This window comes from Chroicocephalus ridibundus, chromosome 15 (genome assembly GCF_963924245.1).
Source record: "Chroicocephalus ridibundus chromosome 15, bChrRid1.1, whole genome shotgun sequence".
NCBI classification, from domain to species: domain Eukaryota; kingdom Metazoa; phylum Chordata; class Aves; order Charadriiformes; family Laridae; genus Chroicocephalus; species Chroicocephalus ridibundus.
The window spans coordinates 8,754,207-8,770,908 of record NC_086298.1 but is presented as its reverse complement, the minus strand read 5'-3'; the positions used below and the strand labels follow the sequence as shown (position 1 = coordinate 8,770,908).

The window sequence follows — 16,702 nt, the reverse complement described above, 5'->3', positions numbered from 1 at the left end:
CATTCAAGTGAACAAAATCCTCACATTGGTGTCACTCTTAAAAAAATTAAGTAATATTTACAAAGATAATAATCTGCCTCAATGCATCCAAGTAAACACACTGCTTCTAATGTGGTTTACTGTATTTAATGGTGACAGAGGTTTGTGGACACTGTAAGTACACCACATGTAACAGATATTTTTCCATATTTAAAGTCTGGCTTAACGCTATTACAGAAAACACATACATATAGTAGGAAACAAACTAATCACTTCTTTTGTTACATAAATCTTACTATTAGACTTGTAGACTGTATTATCCGGATATGTTTTTTCATGCAAAAGTTCTAGTTACTGAAGTCCTCAGAAAGTTTACCGCAACAGTGACTCATTCATTGTCGGTGTTTGTCAGTGTGTGATACACATCACATAACCTTCTATCTTTAGAGCAAACACTACTGAACAGAATATGAGCTCTTAGTGTGCTTAAGTATAACATGAACTTAAAGTCTGCTCTCTGAATCATTCTGGGCCTATAAAGAATGATGAAAAATAGCTTCACGCCATTCATGCCGAAAAGTCAACTCATACCAGATGAGATAATCTATGAAATTAAATGGTTTTATGAGACAAAAACTGTGAAAAGGAGGCAAAGCTACTTCTCTGAATTTATTTCCTAATTATCCATAATTTCAAATGAACAGTCAGATTTCTTGAGTTATGGGATATCAAATGCAAAGAACTACATCATGTTCAGTATGGCTTATGCCCCATATTTACATTGACATGTGAAGGTGATAAGAGAAAAAAACCCCACAATGGAAGTATTTGAAAATACATTCTTTTCCTAGAAGCTATTTCTTCTATTTGCTTTTCTGTTTGTCTCAGACATACCAAAGTGATTTTATTTATGACTATTACAATAGTAATAGTTTCAAAATATTTTTTTCCAAATAGACATTGAAATTTTAAAGCAAATTATGATATCCACTGTGGTCTTTGTGGATTCTAATACATAAACAGAGAAGAATAAAAGCGTTGCTGCATACGCTTTAATACTCTTCAAGTATTCAATAAGAAACTCCTGTCATTCTGCATTTCTATGAGATGTGTATCATCACCACTCTGAACACCTGTTAGTATATAATCCATAAACTTGGCAAACTGAGCTAATCAGCTGACAGGAAATAACAATGACCGTAATCGCTGTGTGGAAGATGGAATTACGTGAGAGTAGAGAAGACTCCTACAAGTGCAGCATTTGAAGTACAGTACAACAGAGAAACAGCAGGCTTTAAACTGCAAGACGCCTTACCAGTTGCCAGTTACAATGCGTTGTTAATAAATTACAATCCTCATCTTCTTTTGTGAACTTAGCAAGTACATTTCCTAATTTTTTTACTCATTGCACACTACTGGAGTTTTGCTACATCTTCTTAAGATCCGGTTTTCCGAGGGTTTTGTACTACTTTTTAAGTGTCATGTTCCTAGCATTGACAAGAGTCTCTCAGTAACTGCATTCACAGTTGGCATATTCTAAAAAGGAAGTGAATTATAAAGTATTGTACGACCTCTCCAGTACCTCACAGGATGTCTGTGGCAGAAGTGGAAACAGAATGCAGGTCATTTGACTCTGACACGTTCAGCGCATGAAACATGCAAACTTGCAAATTTTCTTTATATAAATCTTAATACTGAAACGTATAATCAGAAATTAAATTTTTAATTTATAAGAGGACTTGGGAAAGAAAGCCCTGAAAATTTCCACTGCCTGATTATTAAAATCCCATTTTACGACATATCTATGCAATTATGTTTACAAGTTTTCTTTGAAGGAAGGATAAGCAAACTGAAGAATTTTGCCTACTTTCCCAGGTTAGCTGTCCCTTGAAGTTGCAGCTTCTAGGGGTGTGCCATTGTCAACTGATTTTGAATGTTCATCTTTAGCATTCAGCCTTCAAAATACCAGATGGTATCTCCAGAAAAGCAATTTAAATTTTTATTTTTCTTCATAAATCCCTTAACTAGTTAATCTCACGCACACATCCAGGCAAAGCATACACCAATATTCCCAGAGTTGCCTGGCAACTACTGGGAGGAGCGCTGGAGAACAAGGAAGCCTGCATGGATGAAGGGAAGTCAGTGTCTCCCTGACATGGATAAAGGAGGCTTACAGCCAGAGTGCCTTGCTCGTTTCATTTTTGTTATTTATACGGACAACATTTTAAATACCTCCCATTATTTCACCTTAGATACTTTAAAAGCCCAATATTTACACCCAGACATACATTCATAAGTCAATATGATTTATTTTTTCCCCACACACGATACATGGATTCCCTCAGTAAGATGTGGAAGGACTCATGCTGACTTCAAAAGTCTTTGAACCCTGTTCAAAGTTTTTGAACCCTGAACACGAATTGTTGGAATGATGCTTATTTGATGGTGATAAATGGACTGTGTAAAAATCAGACTGAGCTATTTTTTTCCTTCTGGCTTTAAAAATAACAAGTAAGGCAAACTATAGTACTGGAGAATTTAGTTACAGAAACATCCTCAACCTCAAGAATCAGTATGCCTGCTGTCCAACTTCTGGCCTTTTCATTTAATATCATGATTAAAACTAGATTTATTACTTGTCTGCATACACCAGATGTCTTCGTCAGTCTTCACAGAGCAGGAGAACACAAAATACACCACCCTTTCTCGACTAGTAAGCTTTCATTCTCACTCCACTCATTTAGCCTCCTCGCTCACACTCAGAACTCATCTTAGCATCCGCCAGTGGTATTCAAGCTCTCTACTGCTACCACTGATTTTCTATTCTGCCTCCACATGCTTGCAGATGAGAGATGAAGGTATTAAGACAAAAGAATTATTTGTCCTCTACAGAGACCTTCTCGTTAAGCAGCCAGAGGCCTGAACAACAGTAGTTCAAATGAGCCCATGAACACCACACTGAGATTTATCACTGCATTGGACTGGCAAACATGTGAGTTTTGCCTGCTTCAAGAACATGGAACATCTTTGAAATATTCTGTGGATTGTTCTGCAGTTAGTACTTTTCATACCTCGTATTTCCGGGACATATCTCATGAATTATACCTGAATGTTCCTCATACTATTTACCCTGTCTCTAACTGTCTGTCCTTTAAAAGGAACGCCCTAAGCACACGGTAGCAAAACCATAGTGTCCCAAAATATATGGAAATACATTAATTTGGCTGGACTGATTCGTATGGAAGTTCACGAAGCTACTTGCAGTAAGCCAGGAACAGATGCCTTGCTAGAAGCAATAAAACCCCAGATCAAGTACAGAAAAATCCTTCCCCGACTCAGATGGCACTTAATCGTTGCTAAACAGAGATTAGCTCCGAACCAGAAGCAAGAGATTGAACTTCCCTAACAGAGCAGTTATCATTAATAGTAACAACTCCAGACATTCTTCATGTTTCTGTAAAAACACAATTTCTTTACTAATTGTATTATGTTCTTAAATTCCACAAACTTGCATGTTTCACAGTTAAGCATATATTGTGTAAAAGTAGTATATCTTTTACTAGCTTTAAAAATAATGCAACAAATATCCACGTTTTGCAGTGAAAGAAAATGGTGAACTCTGTACTAGCCTCCTACGATCATTAATTTATACTCTTTTATCATGTCTCTTCTAACTAACTTAACTGTCTTCAAAAACAAGCAACACCCATACCTTTCCATAAGAACTTTTCTCCCCACGCAATTGATCATGCTTATGGCACCTTTTTCTTTTTTGGAGACTGGAATGCTGCTGTGAGTACTAGTTAGCCAAAGCACCACAATGCTGACCTTAGTAAAAGTAGGTTATATTGAACTTGGAATTCTTGTTAGCTTTTTTCCCCCACCACAGCTGCAGATTTACATCTTATGCCTACCAAATTCCTACTTACAGGTTCAATTTTCAGGGCATTTCTGTAGCTCCCAAAGAAAGATGCTTGTGCTTTTAGAAATGCTCTTGCAACACCATCTCCAGTGGTTGTAGAGACTTTCTTCAATCTGTTCTTCAGTGCAGAAACCTGAAATCACACAACAGGTCTAGATCACTCTCATATCACAAACAAAGCTTAACACATTGCAGGACAACTAAATGAAAAATGAACTAACCACAGCAGCAGTTATGACAAAAAGTGACATTGTGAATTCAGAGTTGAATTTTTCAGTTCTAAAAGCGTTATTTTTCAAGTTGTTTTGCTTCTCTAAGATATGATTCTATTCAGAAACCAAGAGGAAAATAAAAGCTTCATTTCAACTTTCCCTCCTACCGTTAACATGCTGTTGAATACTCTTTTAAAGGTAGTCCATGAAATTCTATGTCATTCTTGATTAGAATCCATGAAAGAATTCCAGCTAAATTAATTCAAACATCAGACTAACAAAGGAACTGTTCTGCATAATCAGGCCATCCATCACCACCAAGGATAAGAAAAATTCTGTAGGCCTGAAAAAATTTGTTTGCTAGAAATACAATTTTTTTTCCTTTTAAAGCTATATTCCCCTGTATTTGCAAAATAACAAAATGAGAGTTTTATTTATGCATATGCTGGTTTTCCTTGGCTGGCACCCAGACACCCACCCAGCCGCTCTCCCGCTCCCCCGCCTCAGCAGCGCCGGGGGAGAAACACGAAGAAGCAGCTCGTGGGCCAAGATAAAGGCAGGGAGATCACCTACCAATTAGCATCACGGGCAAAACAGACTCGACTTAGGGAAATTAATTTACTTCATTGCCAATTAAAATAGTCAGATGGAGAGAAACCAACACACCTTCCCCCCCTGCCCCTACTTTTCCCCGGCTCAACTTCCCCCCTCCATTCCCAACTGCCCTACCTCCTCCCCGAGCGGCGCAGGGTGATGGACACAGGGGTCATGGTTGTGGTCAGCCCATAACTGTTCCTCCCCACGGCCTCTTCCTCCTCACCCTGTACTCGCCCCTCAGCCTGCCCTCACATGGGCCCGGCGGGCTCTGCTGCCCAGCCCCGGCCTCCCTCGCACAGGCCCTGCAGGCCCCGCCAACACCCCACGCCATCAAGAACATAAACCCTGCAGTTTTTTTTTTAAATTCTCAAATTAACAACAACATTCTGTCCTTCAAAGTGGTCAGTATCTACTGAGGGGTTTCTTCTTCCTGTTTCTCAAGAGATCTAAACCACCTGTGCCCGGGATGGCTCTCCCCGCCCTCTCCCACTGTGGAGGTGTTGAATTACCTCAGGATCACAGAGCTGCACTTTAGGCAAACACAGCCCTAATGGTCTCTTTACCATTGAATCACACACTTACCCATCACAACTTAGCAAATATCAACTAAAGACATTTTAGGCAGAGTTAAAACTACCATGACCCAAGTTACCTGAATATTCTTGGTTTTCGGTGTACACCAAGCGCTAAAGTTTGAGAGGATTATCCATTACTGTTCTTTGTGCTGCCGAATTTCTCATACACATAGAAGGTTCTGACTTAGTTTGATGTCTCTCTTACAGTGCTTAGAGCTCAGTAACTACTGAAGTAAGGTTGTACATCTATATATTATTGTTAGTGACAGCGTTTTTCTTTCCCAAATACAAGCTGGGAAAGGAGATAAAAACCCCTTTCAAAGATTAACATCAAGCTTGCTGTGCCTGTGCTGCAATGGTTATAGGTTACGTTAAATCATTAACAAATAGTTATGTCAGTAGCAATTTTTTGGTGTTGCAGACAGAACCAGGACAAGCTAAGTTTTTGAGGCAGATCTAACAGAACATGTCACAATACGAAAACAACAATCTGGGCACTGATTCTTGAAAGAAATTCAACTACTGCTTTTAGAGAATGCGGTCATGCCACGTGTAAAACCTGATGAGATACCTTATGCAGAAGACAGGAAGGAGCCACGCTTTCAGAAGGAAAGACAGGGAATCCCCAGTCATCTTGATTTGCAGAAGAACATGAATGACTCCATAAATATCCATATCATGAATTTAACAAAAGTAATTCTACCAATAACTAGCAAATCTTCCTTTTTCAAATGCTACTCTGAAAAACTCCATTGGGGTAACTATATATACTTCACACTATGCAAGAAACCTTCTAGGAATATTATTTACAGAGTAACCAGATTTTGTTGTGGTGAACATAACTAACTGCATTTTCTAAGAATATGAATAATACCTCAGAAAATAGAAGCCGATGGGCCAGACGTTCAAACTGACTTCCAAAATGTTCCCCCTATCCTCCATGTTTGAAGGAGTCTGATATTCTAAGGATGATGTATGCATTTATTTCCTGTATTAACTTATGTAAACCATTTAACAGTAGTTCTTAAAAATGCAATAAGATGTCTATAGCTCTGAGTAACTTCCAAATCCATCTCAAACATTTTTATAAGTGGTTTTCTTTAAACATTCATGTGAAGATAAGGAACTTGCCATCTATATAAAGGAAAAGACTCTGCTTTGTTTCACAACAAACTGAAAGTTCAGAAGGCTAGTCACAGCCTTTCTGTGTTTCAGCTTCCCTATTTGGTATAAAAGTAGAATATCGGTAGGTATTTTGCTAATTCCTTAAGCTTTGAGACCATTTGCTCTCTTTTAAGACTAAATCGAACACTGTAGGATGTTTATATAGCCACACTTTTACTCCTTCAATCAAGAGTATTGCAATGGGCATGCCATAGTTTTTTAAAAAACACAAAACATTAACAACAATGTATTTAAAGAGACTAACAGGTAAGGAAAAAATATTCATGCTTAGTCTGGAATAAAGTAGTACATAAACCAAAGTAGATTATACAAACAGAATTATGATTGTTTACTGCCTAAAGAGGAAGTAATATTTCTAAAAAAATAAGACTATGACCACTCAATATGAAGATTATTTCTAGCCAAACAGACACATATACATGCAGTCTACCCTGAGAGTGTTTTTAAAGAAGATTTTTATACTTCTGGCAGTTCAGGTTTAAAGGTCAGATTTAAACTATCACCATGTTTCAAAATGCAATCTGTGCAATGCAGCATAATGAAATGGTTCAGTAAAGGTGCTAGTGGAAATTCTTTTAATTAGGTCCAAGGCTTTTCAGTTGTCAACATGAATAAAGCAAGAAACATTCTATTGCAAACACAGCGTAGGAAATAAAAATGGATTCACCTTTAAGAAAATGGCTCTGCTATAGAGTTGTAGTTTAGTACTTCTGGCTGTCCTGAAAGCAGTTAATTTCCCACTAAGTGAAAAACAGTAACACAGGCTTCCTACTCATGGTAACTTGTTAATGAACGGACAACAATAGCATACACAACTAAACTCCTGACAGCCTCAGATATTCCTAGGCTAGCATAAATTTACAATACTCTCCCAGCCATCAGATATGCAAGATCTCTTTGGCGCAGCACACTGCATTGCATCAGGGCTTCATTTAATAAAAACTACAAGTTGACAGAGCGAGCTTATGCTTTATTCCTTGTAATATGAAGCTCTGACTACAACTAAGACTAGAAGATGACACTTATTTGGAAATACATGAAAAATCCATAAGGGTTGCATAAAAAAAAATTACTACCCCCTCTTTGCTATTCCTTGCAACACAGACGGTGGTGTAGGAGACTTGTCAGCAGCAGATGTACTTATTGTAATCACAGTCCTTAATAAATCTCTTTTTTTAATATTGACTATTTTAAAAGGAAAGTTACTTCCCAGGGCCTTCTCATGCTGCCAGATTTTCAGCAACATACCAGAAGCAGAAGGTGAAGGAGGGACAGTTTTTCACATTTCGAATAGTTAATCAGTAATGCAGGAGGACACACCTTGATTTTCAGGGATCTGACCCGAGCGGTTCGGGGAGTCTGACTGCTAGCGGGTACTGCTGAGGTAAAGCGGGGAAAGGAATGACTTCATCTGATTCTGCTGGAACTGCCTCAATGCTACCCAGCTCCTGTGACACAAGTGTTAACTGGAAAGGCATTTCACTGTAACCTATGTCTGTTTGGATCCGCGGAGTAAAAGATTTATGTTCATTCTCGATTTCTGAGAATCAACAGTTTAGGTAGGAACAGGACTATCATGAAACTCAAGCACAACTCACTACCTCAAGCTCTAAAACAATCAGAGGACTTCATGGCATTGTTTTACTTGATTAAAAAAGCTGTTCAAGGAGAGGGGGAACAGCTTTAAAAATTTTCCACTGGATTAATTACCTGATGGTGAATGCATCACTCAGAAGCTGTTTCTCCTCACTGCTGAATGTAGATAGATTTAATCTAGCAAAGTAAATTTTGTGTCTATTCAGCAACGCATGAATTGCTCACTGTTCACGTTAAGTAGGAAAACGGGCAGAATAGTTTGACATTACAGCCATTTATGATCATGAAATTGAAGCCATTTTTAGTTTCTCAGATCATAAATGCATCTGTTTAGGCTGAGACCAGTGGGGAGACACACTCCCAGAATCTCCCCATCCTCCCAGGGAAGCAAAAGCAAAAAAAAGAAAAAGAAAAAAAAGTATAATGGATTGGCTTTAGAGTCTCCCTGCTGAGATGAACAACTTGATCCACTTACAGTTCCAAACACATGATGCATGAAAGAACTGACAGAAATTCAATTCTTGCAAAGAAGAGCAGCTGCTCTCTAGTGGTCAAAGCCAAATATTAAGCAGTCTGGAGGAAAGGGAAAGACCTAGAGGAGAATACTTTATTATCTAGGTAACTAAAATAATGAAACAAAGCTAAATAAGACATAAACACCAATCCCAAACATTAATTACACAATGCAACATGATTCAAGTTAAGGCTTTGTTGCGACAAATATTAATCCCAGCTGTATTTATATAGCAGTTGTGAAAAAAAATACAGCATGTACGCTATTTGTGAGCCATGCCAGTTAATTGAATTTGCTGGCAGCACTTCCTCTGCTATGCTCCAAACATCCTCCGAGATAAAACGTAGCTTTTAAATAGACCTGTGGAAAACTGAATCAAGAAATTTGAACTAATAAAACACAACTCTTTACTGTTATAAAAGTGAAGTAAAAGTAAATAATGAAAGGAAGGAAGTCTCTTAAAATTTATTACATTCCAAAGCTTGAAGTTCTGTGTTTATTGGTGAAGTCTCTTCTGATGTTCTACAGTGCGCCTACAACAGCTCCTTTAATGAAGTCTCATAAAATCTAATATAATACTTGATTGTTGACAAATCATATACATGTTTGAGTCCCCGCACTCACTGTATCCAGACATTTCTTACATAATTCCGTGAGATTTACAAGTCTGTCATTCCCGGGTTGTGGATAATGGCACGAGCGATGACCAGCTGGCAGATTTGGATGCTGGGAGCGAAATCAAAATGAAAAACTATATAAAGCCAGAAAAATTCATGGAAGTAACTTTTATAGACTAAATGCTTGACTAAAGCCAAAATGTTCACAATCAAGATGGACCTTTTATCCAGAGCTCGCTGTTTTCCAGGAATGGATCGCACCACAGATCGCAGAAAAATACGGGATGGCACAGGAGGCAGCACTGGGTATTCACCAGTACTTCAGTTTTTCTTCAAATAAACCGGCTTATATCGAGCTCCCTGCATATCAATTTTATTTCTCAACTACACATAAAAAGGTATAGATCTAACTGTCAGCACAATATTTTGAACTAGTAAAAGAAATCCAGATTTTCCCCTGCTGTTTTCTCCTAAACAGTCCCCCACTCTGACTTAAAAATAGCTTCTTACACTTTTACTCACTTTACCGCTCTTCCCTCTCAGCTTTAGTGAAGACGGTTACAGCAGCAAGTACCAAGCTGGATGCATTTTTCTCATTAAAGGGAAAGATCAAGTAAAGAAAGAAAGTTCCAAATTATATGCACTGAGCAGTGCTAGAAGTGAATCTGAAGTAGTCCATTTGATATCATAATTCAGGACATAAAATGCAAAAGTTCATTAAAACTCACCTGGAAGAAGTCACGAGGAAAAAAAAGCTCATTTGAAAACAAAAGTTATCTAAAAATGTAGGATTTTTTTTCCCCCTAATGGAACAGATAAAGACGGTTTGAAGTAGTACTACTTTTTCACGCCATGAAGAAAGAAGTTTGAATTTTTGTTTCCTGTTCAGATGTACTGTAACCTACATGGTCTTCATTTATCTTTTTTTTCCCTATAAAAGACTAACTCTTTAGATGAAAGCTGATCACATCATTCCAAAACCGAAACTGGGTTGTTGCAGCTTTTCCAGCTTACGTGCACATTAGCTAATTTTCATTAGGAGGCTTAAAAATATGTCTGCAAATGTTCAAACAAACACTGCTTAACACTTGCGAACAGGAAAGAACTGAGGTAAAGCAGTTTTCTTATAATAATGACAGTAAGATGGTGAGACACCTCAGTTACAAACCGAACAGGTCAGAAGGATTTACACTTTTTAGTAATGGAATAGCTGAATAATACACTTCATACATACCACATCATTAGGAAGGCTCTGAAGGTCATCAAAAGGGGTTTCCAGTGTGTTGGTGTCTACATTTAGAATCACTACATCTTCCAGGGCCATATTTCTTACTTTCTAAATACGAGCAAAATCAAGAAAAGGGAAAGGAAAATATAAGTATGTAGAGTTAAATCTTGTGCATGAAGGACACAAGCTGTGGCAGAACATCATGGCATTACAAAACTTCAAGCATTTTAAAGACAATCAACACTCCTGTCTTTCTGACATCAGTTGTTTTATTCATTCACATTTCACAATGCTGAAAAACTAACATTCAATTTGCAGAGGGAAGTTCTTAACATTGTGCATACCGAAATTTCTCAAACTAGAGAGTAACTGTTTGAGATTATTCAAACGAAGATTTATTTCAAGCACCTCTATGACGTTTATCTTAGTTCTGATATCCTGTTTGCACATTTAGCAGTTTCTACCTTAGGCAAAATTTCAAGTATATCTTTTTATATCTAGAAATTCATTTAAATACAATAAATAGGGGCTTTTCTAGGAGTAAGAGTTGCGGTAAATCAGCGATGGAAATTGGTTTCCAAATCCCAGGTCGAATTTTGCAGCTCCAATAAATAACAGTTGTAAACTTGTCTGTAACTAAAATGGACACTACCAGAGTGTAATAAATAAATAACTAAAATTTAAAAAAGCTAAAAGAAAAATAACTCCACCACATCCTGGTCTCTTCATGTTCACCAAGTCTGAACTTTTTACCCTGTTCCCATGAATTGAGAGAAAGAAATGTCTCTAATCTAGTTTGAGTGTTTACATCATCCGTAGCAGCTCATGGGCATACAAGAGGAAAGGAAAGCCTAACCTCCTTCTCAAAAGGAACGATCATTAGTACCGTTGACTTTAAGTGTCTAAAGGTATTGGTGATCTAAGCAAATTTAAACATTGTCAGACTTTATTTCCCTGCTTAAACAACAGTAAATGAATCACTGATATGAAACAGAGCAGCATTTAAATATTTAACACTTTTTCCACTAACAGGCAAATTGAATCTTTTTTTTTTTTTTTTAATTTCCAGTGACACAGTAAACAAACATTTAATACCTACATACCTATACATAGGACCAAATGCAAGTTACTGAGGAGGAAAATGAACAAAAACATACTCAATTTTTAATTAAGGTTTTGTGGGGTGGAGGGAATTGTTTCCTTTAAAAGAAGGGAACTAAAGCTCTAAAACAATGGCAAAGTTGAGCCTTAGGCACCTAAATAATTACCTTCAGTTTTCAAGGCTCAGTCCTCTGTCTATAAAGAAAACTGCTGTGTACTTAGGGGGGAAAAAAAGCCAACAACTATAAAAAACACTTTGTAGACATTTAAGTTTAGGTCTTCCATGAGAAATTTCTTTCATTTAAATGAAAGAATATTCTGTTTAATGCTTTCCATATAAAAAGCACAAGTACTGCATGACACACCAGGTACTTTCCTCTACATTTCAGGAACCAAAGGTCACTCTGTTGGCTGCATCTGATAAACTCTAAAGCAATCCAGGAGTCTTGCTCCTTCTAGGAGTCCGGAAGCACCAGACAAACTGATTTGCTCCTTCCTGTTTCAGAAAATTAAAAATCTCACTTATACTCAGAGGAGCCTAAAAAGCTCCAACAAAAAGGTCTTGCAACGTACTTAACCAAAGCCAGAAGCTTGTCAAAATCGAGTGCTAGTAGGACAAGACAGAAGGAATTAAAACCTTCTCTTGATTCCCGCCGAAGAAGCAACAAACATGCCCGAACTTGTCAGAGGGTGTTTCTGTAACTTTGGTGATGAATCTGCACCTTCCCCTCAGCAAAAAGTCGGGGATTTCTGTAGCAAAGACCAGGCCTGTGACAAGCTGCTGTTCAAGGAGGACAGTACAAAAGGATGCTGCTCACGGGGCAAGGGCTACAAATGCTAATTCAACATAATCATCTCCACACACAGCCCAGAAATAATCATATCCAAAAGGAAGGTTAAGATTCAATTCCGCTGTGCTATACCTCTACAGTGGGAAGAGCACAACCTTACTTTAAAACTTCTCAATATTTTTATTAAGACAGTGGATTTCCCTGGAGAGAAACCCTAAAATTTAATAAAACGCTTGAGACTAACTTGATTTATAGCATCTGTCTTGCAATGCATTTGAAAAAAATATAATTTTGCAGTGGTCCAACTGTGGCTCATCCTAGAGAAATGTAGATTGGCCAGTTCATCTTAATCCTTATTTGTTTCTATCATCTTTCCTTTCACTATAATCTTTGATAAAGGTATTATCGGATAGTTGTAAGGGCCTCTCTCAAATAATCAAATGGTTCTTTTGCTAAACACAGTACCTTATCAGCCCACCTGACCTGGAAATAAAAGTATTTACTCTCTTGTTGGAATGTTAGTGAACATTCCCAGCATCCAACTGCATTTCTCACATTAAATCCCATTGGGCTCTATGAATCGCAACTACACGTAGATCATTTTGACAGGTACAGTTGTAATTTTCTCAAAATACGAAGAGGCAGTCACTAAGCCACATACAGTTGTGTTCCATATTTCACAACTTCCTGAATATCTAAACAAAATTTTACAAATAAAGCGATACCTGTTACACAGAATGGATTATATTGCTGAAAAAAATGTGGGGAAGCAAAGAACAAGAGGAAATATGAACATTACAGTTTCCTTGTAATATTTTACTACAGACAAGGGATTTGCTGAGTCAAAAGAAGTGATTCAGTGAAAACATGCATCACATATCACTACTGTAAACCTTTCGTAACCATCCTTACCAAATCACTTGTAGCCATAATTAATCATGTAAAAACCATCAAATCGAACTAACATCTACACCTGCCTTTTATTTTAAATGTCTCTTTTTAAAAGAGTGGAGAGGTATGGAAAGCTGGTTTAACAAGCACACTGAACCCATTGTTTATGGCCTCTATAAACATGGCTTAGTAAGAATTACTGACTTAATCAGAGAGAACTTATCTCCTGGTGAAAAGAGCACTTTAAATTTCAGAAATGGCACCTTTACTGTGAAAATCTCTTAACTTTTCAAACAAACTCCAGGGGGCCTTAAACACCAGGTCAGTAAATAAGCAGCAGTTAGTGCGTCTGTCCTGCTCACAAGCAGCCAAACACTTGAAGTAATTTAAATGTTTTATGTGAAAGTTTGCAAAAACTCCAAGAAACTATGCTCTAATAGAAGGATTAAGGGGTGTGCCTCTGTTTCACTCGGATCACATGCTAGAAGCAATAGTCATCGATAATACTAACATGACTTTATACTACAAGTTATTTTATTATCTCTGTCTACAGTTGGCAGTTTTTGCATTTCCTACCATAAAAAAAAATAAGTTAAATTTCTTTCAGATGAATAATTTTATTGAATAGTTCATTTAAAAAGAAAAAAAAACAAACACCGCCCTCCTCCCCCCTTGAAAAATGGGTTTGCATAACTTCATGGCTAAAGTGGTGCCAAAACATAAACCAAGTTGATCATGAGGTTTCATAACCAGATACAAATGTGATCAACATATTAAAAAATATTGTATCAGAAAAAAGAAAATGTACCGTCCACAAATCCCTTTGGAAAGGCAGAACAAAACCTAACATTTTTAGTAGTTAGTTTCTATATTATATTTGAAATTATTATGAAAGCATAATTCACAAGAAGTCTAAAATCCATTTGCTTAATGACTTGTCTCTACTTAGTTAATAGTTTCCATTTATTTTCTTAAGAAAAACACCACAACTCTGCAGACAACAATGTGTCAATCTGGCTGCCAGAAGCAGGAAAGGCAACGGATATAAAATTTTATTATTTCATGCCCCAACAGCAGCCAGAAGGACTTAATGAAATCACCCTTAGATTTACAATCTGAAATAGCTATTCAACAGACAAATCTGGTTAAGCTGGATGTGCCCCCTGACCCCCCAGCCCTTTGATCTGGGCACAGCAGGTGGGCTGCGGCCCCCTCCCGTGCATCTCCCACTCTTCCGCCCATCGCCCAGCCTTGACGTGCGGTACCCTGATCCTGTACAGGTGATGCTCCAGATCCTTATCACAAGCAGCTGTTGCCAACTGAGTGACAAACATCACTAGCGCTGGCCTAACGCGACTGCACAACGAAGAAAAACCTTCTTACTGGTAAGTCTACTTGGTACTGCAGTGTTTGTCTGTCTTAAAACTTACACCTCAAACATCCACACACAGAGAATCTCTTACTAAAACACACTTATTATCTTCATTTTTCCAATAACTGGATAAAAGAAATTCCATACGTAATTTGTCATATTTTGAAATGCATTTTTGTCAATACTCCTGAAACCACGTACAACCATATTTATAATATTTGTGAGTGACTAAATTACATTTAGTTTTTTGAAGACCTGTATTTAAGTATACATATAAGCCCTTCATTTAAACCGTGTAAAAAAGCTACACTTCTTCAGTTATAGCTAGAAAAGGCAGTGATTTACTAAGTATATGGAAAAAGCTAAATATGACTCCTTACCCCAATCAAAAAATATAATTAACAACACTACCACTGGGAGATGCCAGTGGCCAATGACTTCTCAGGGAGACTTCTGCGGCAAGGGGAAGCCATGTGGCACAGTCAGGACGAAGCCCAAGCCGATGTACCCTGTGTCTCGGAGTTCGTTAGCTCAGACCGCATGCACGCTGACCGGCGCATTCTCAGACTGGGCCACGAACAGAGCATCCTCACGCCCAGCTGAGAAACACCAGGGAAATATGTCAGAAAGTGCTGCCAGAACATGCGCGGGGGGTTGAGCGGAGTGAACCCCCAGCTCTCCACTCATCTCCCCACGCAAGCGAGAGACCATCGACACAAAGTGAGACCAGCTGCCATGTCCTAGCGTATTAAAGACAGCATGAATTTTAGTGAACCTTCTTTTCCTAACATGAACATATTTACTCGTACCAGATTAAAATAAACCCAAGATCTGCTCGTATTGGTTTTGATATGCACAGCTGTCCTTTACGTTTAGGAAAAATGTTAGAAAATCACTCTGACAAACGCAATGTGGTTTCACACACAAATTCCTTCTGGATGATCTTGCAAGAATTAAAATTCTAAGTCCCAGAAAAAGCCTTTGAGGGACTAGAATATTAAAAAAGAGGATAAGAAATACTTTTCTAAGCATTAACTTTAACTCTTAAGGTTAGTTTTGTGCCTCGAAGAGACCGTGATAAGGGTGGGCATTATTGTTACTCGACTGGCTGGACGCCGGGCCCAGAGGAGGATACTGCCGGCAGCTCAGCATCTGACAGCCAAACGGGACCGTCCCACCGGTTAATCAAACCCACATGTGCCTAAATTCCAGTTGGTAGTCTACTAGGTCAAGGGCATTCCTCTTCCATCAGCGCCATCATACTAATAACCTTCCCTACAGAAACAGTTGCTGAAACAATCGTTTACTATGACAAAATGTAAAAGACTGCCAGCTAAGTTTGACACCACTTATAACAAAAAGGTCAATTTAATATAATTTGAATGCTAAAATAGCATACAGTATGCAGGTAGAAAATAAAACAATATTTTCAAAGGGGTGTGTTCGGTTGATAGAGTTTAATTTTCCTATCTCGTTATTTATCAGTATTAAGTACTTATCTTCATCTAATATGAATTCAATTAGTTCCGTAAGCACGTTCCATTATTCATGTGATAGCTCCAGCCTTGCCTATCCAACAGCTTATAAACTTTTAGCCTTCTTTGAAGTCACTTTATGGATTGCTAAATGGAAATCTTATAAAGAATGACTAACTAGGTGATGATAGAAAAGCTGAAAAATAAGAGCACAAAACACAGCTCTATATTTTCTACCAAGATTTCCCCTCATAAATCAGTTGGAGCCCTCTGACCTATAACAGGAGATTATCTTATCTCACTGGAGAACATTTCAGTCACAGCAAATTAGATTTAACAGTCAATGGATACGCTTGATATTTTAATCATAAGAAAAATTTGTCATTTTCCATTAAAATAACTGCTCCTTCTACAGAGACCCCATGTAACACGGGAAACTGCAAACTAACTTTAAGATACACAGTGGTTTGGAAAAAATCTTTTGAGGCGAGAGGGTGTATTTTGTTTAAAATCATTAACATTTCTGCTATATTTCTTCCAGAGAACCCACTCCAAGACAGGCATAGCAAAAACCCACAGAAACAACACTAAAGCTAGAATATTGGGGGTTTTTCCTACATTCCAAATTCACCCTTCCCTTTAGACCA

The 16,702-nt window shown here is 37.8% G+C and overlaps 1 protein-coding gene across 9 annotated transcripts in view; it reads right to left on the bottom strand.

The window, feature by feature from the left end:
• The window catches only part of DENND1A (DENN domain containing 1A), a 206,678-nt gene that overhangs the window by 74,090 nt on the left and 115,886 nt on the right, over positions 1 to 16,702 (bottom strand). For all 9 annotated transcript variants that reach the window (XM_063353015.1, XM_063353006.1, XM_063353010.1 and 6 more), the window contains 2 exons: positions 10,432 to 10,533; positions 3,909 to 4,034 (listed from right to left, as the gene is read on the bottom strand). In XM_063353015.1, the coding sequence (XP_063209085.1) occupies positions 3,909 to 4,034; positions 10,432 to 10,533 (228 nt within the window). The remainder of the gene's footprint in view (positions 1 to 3,908; positions 4,035 to 10,431; positions 10,534 to 16,702) is intronic.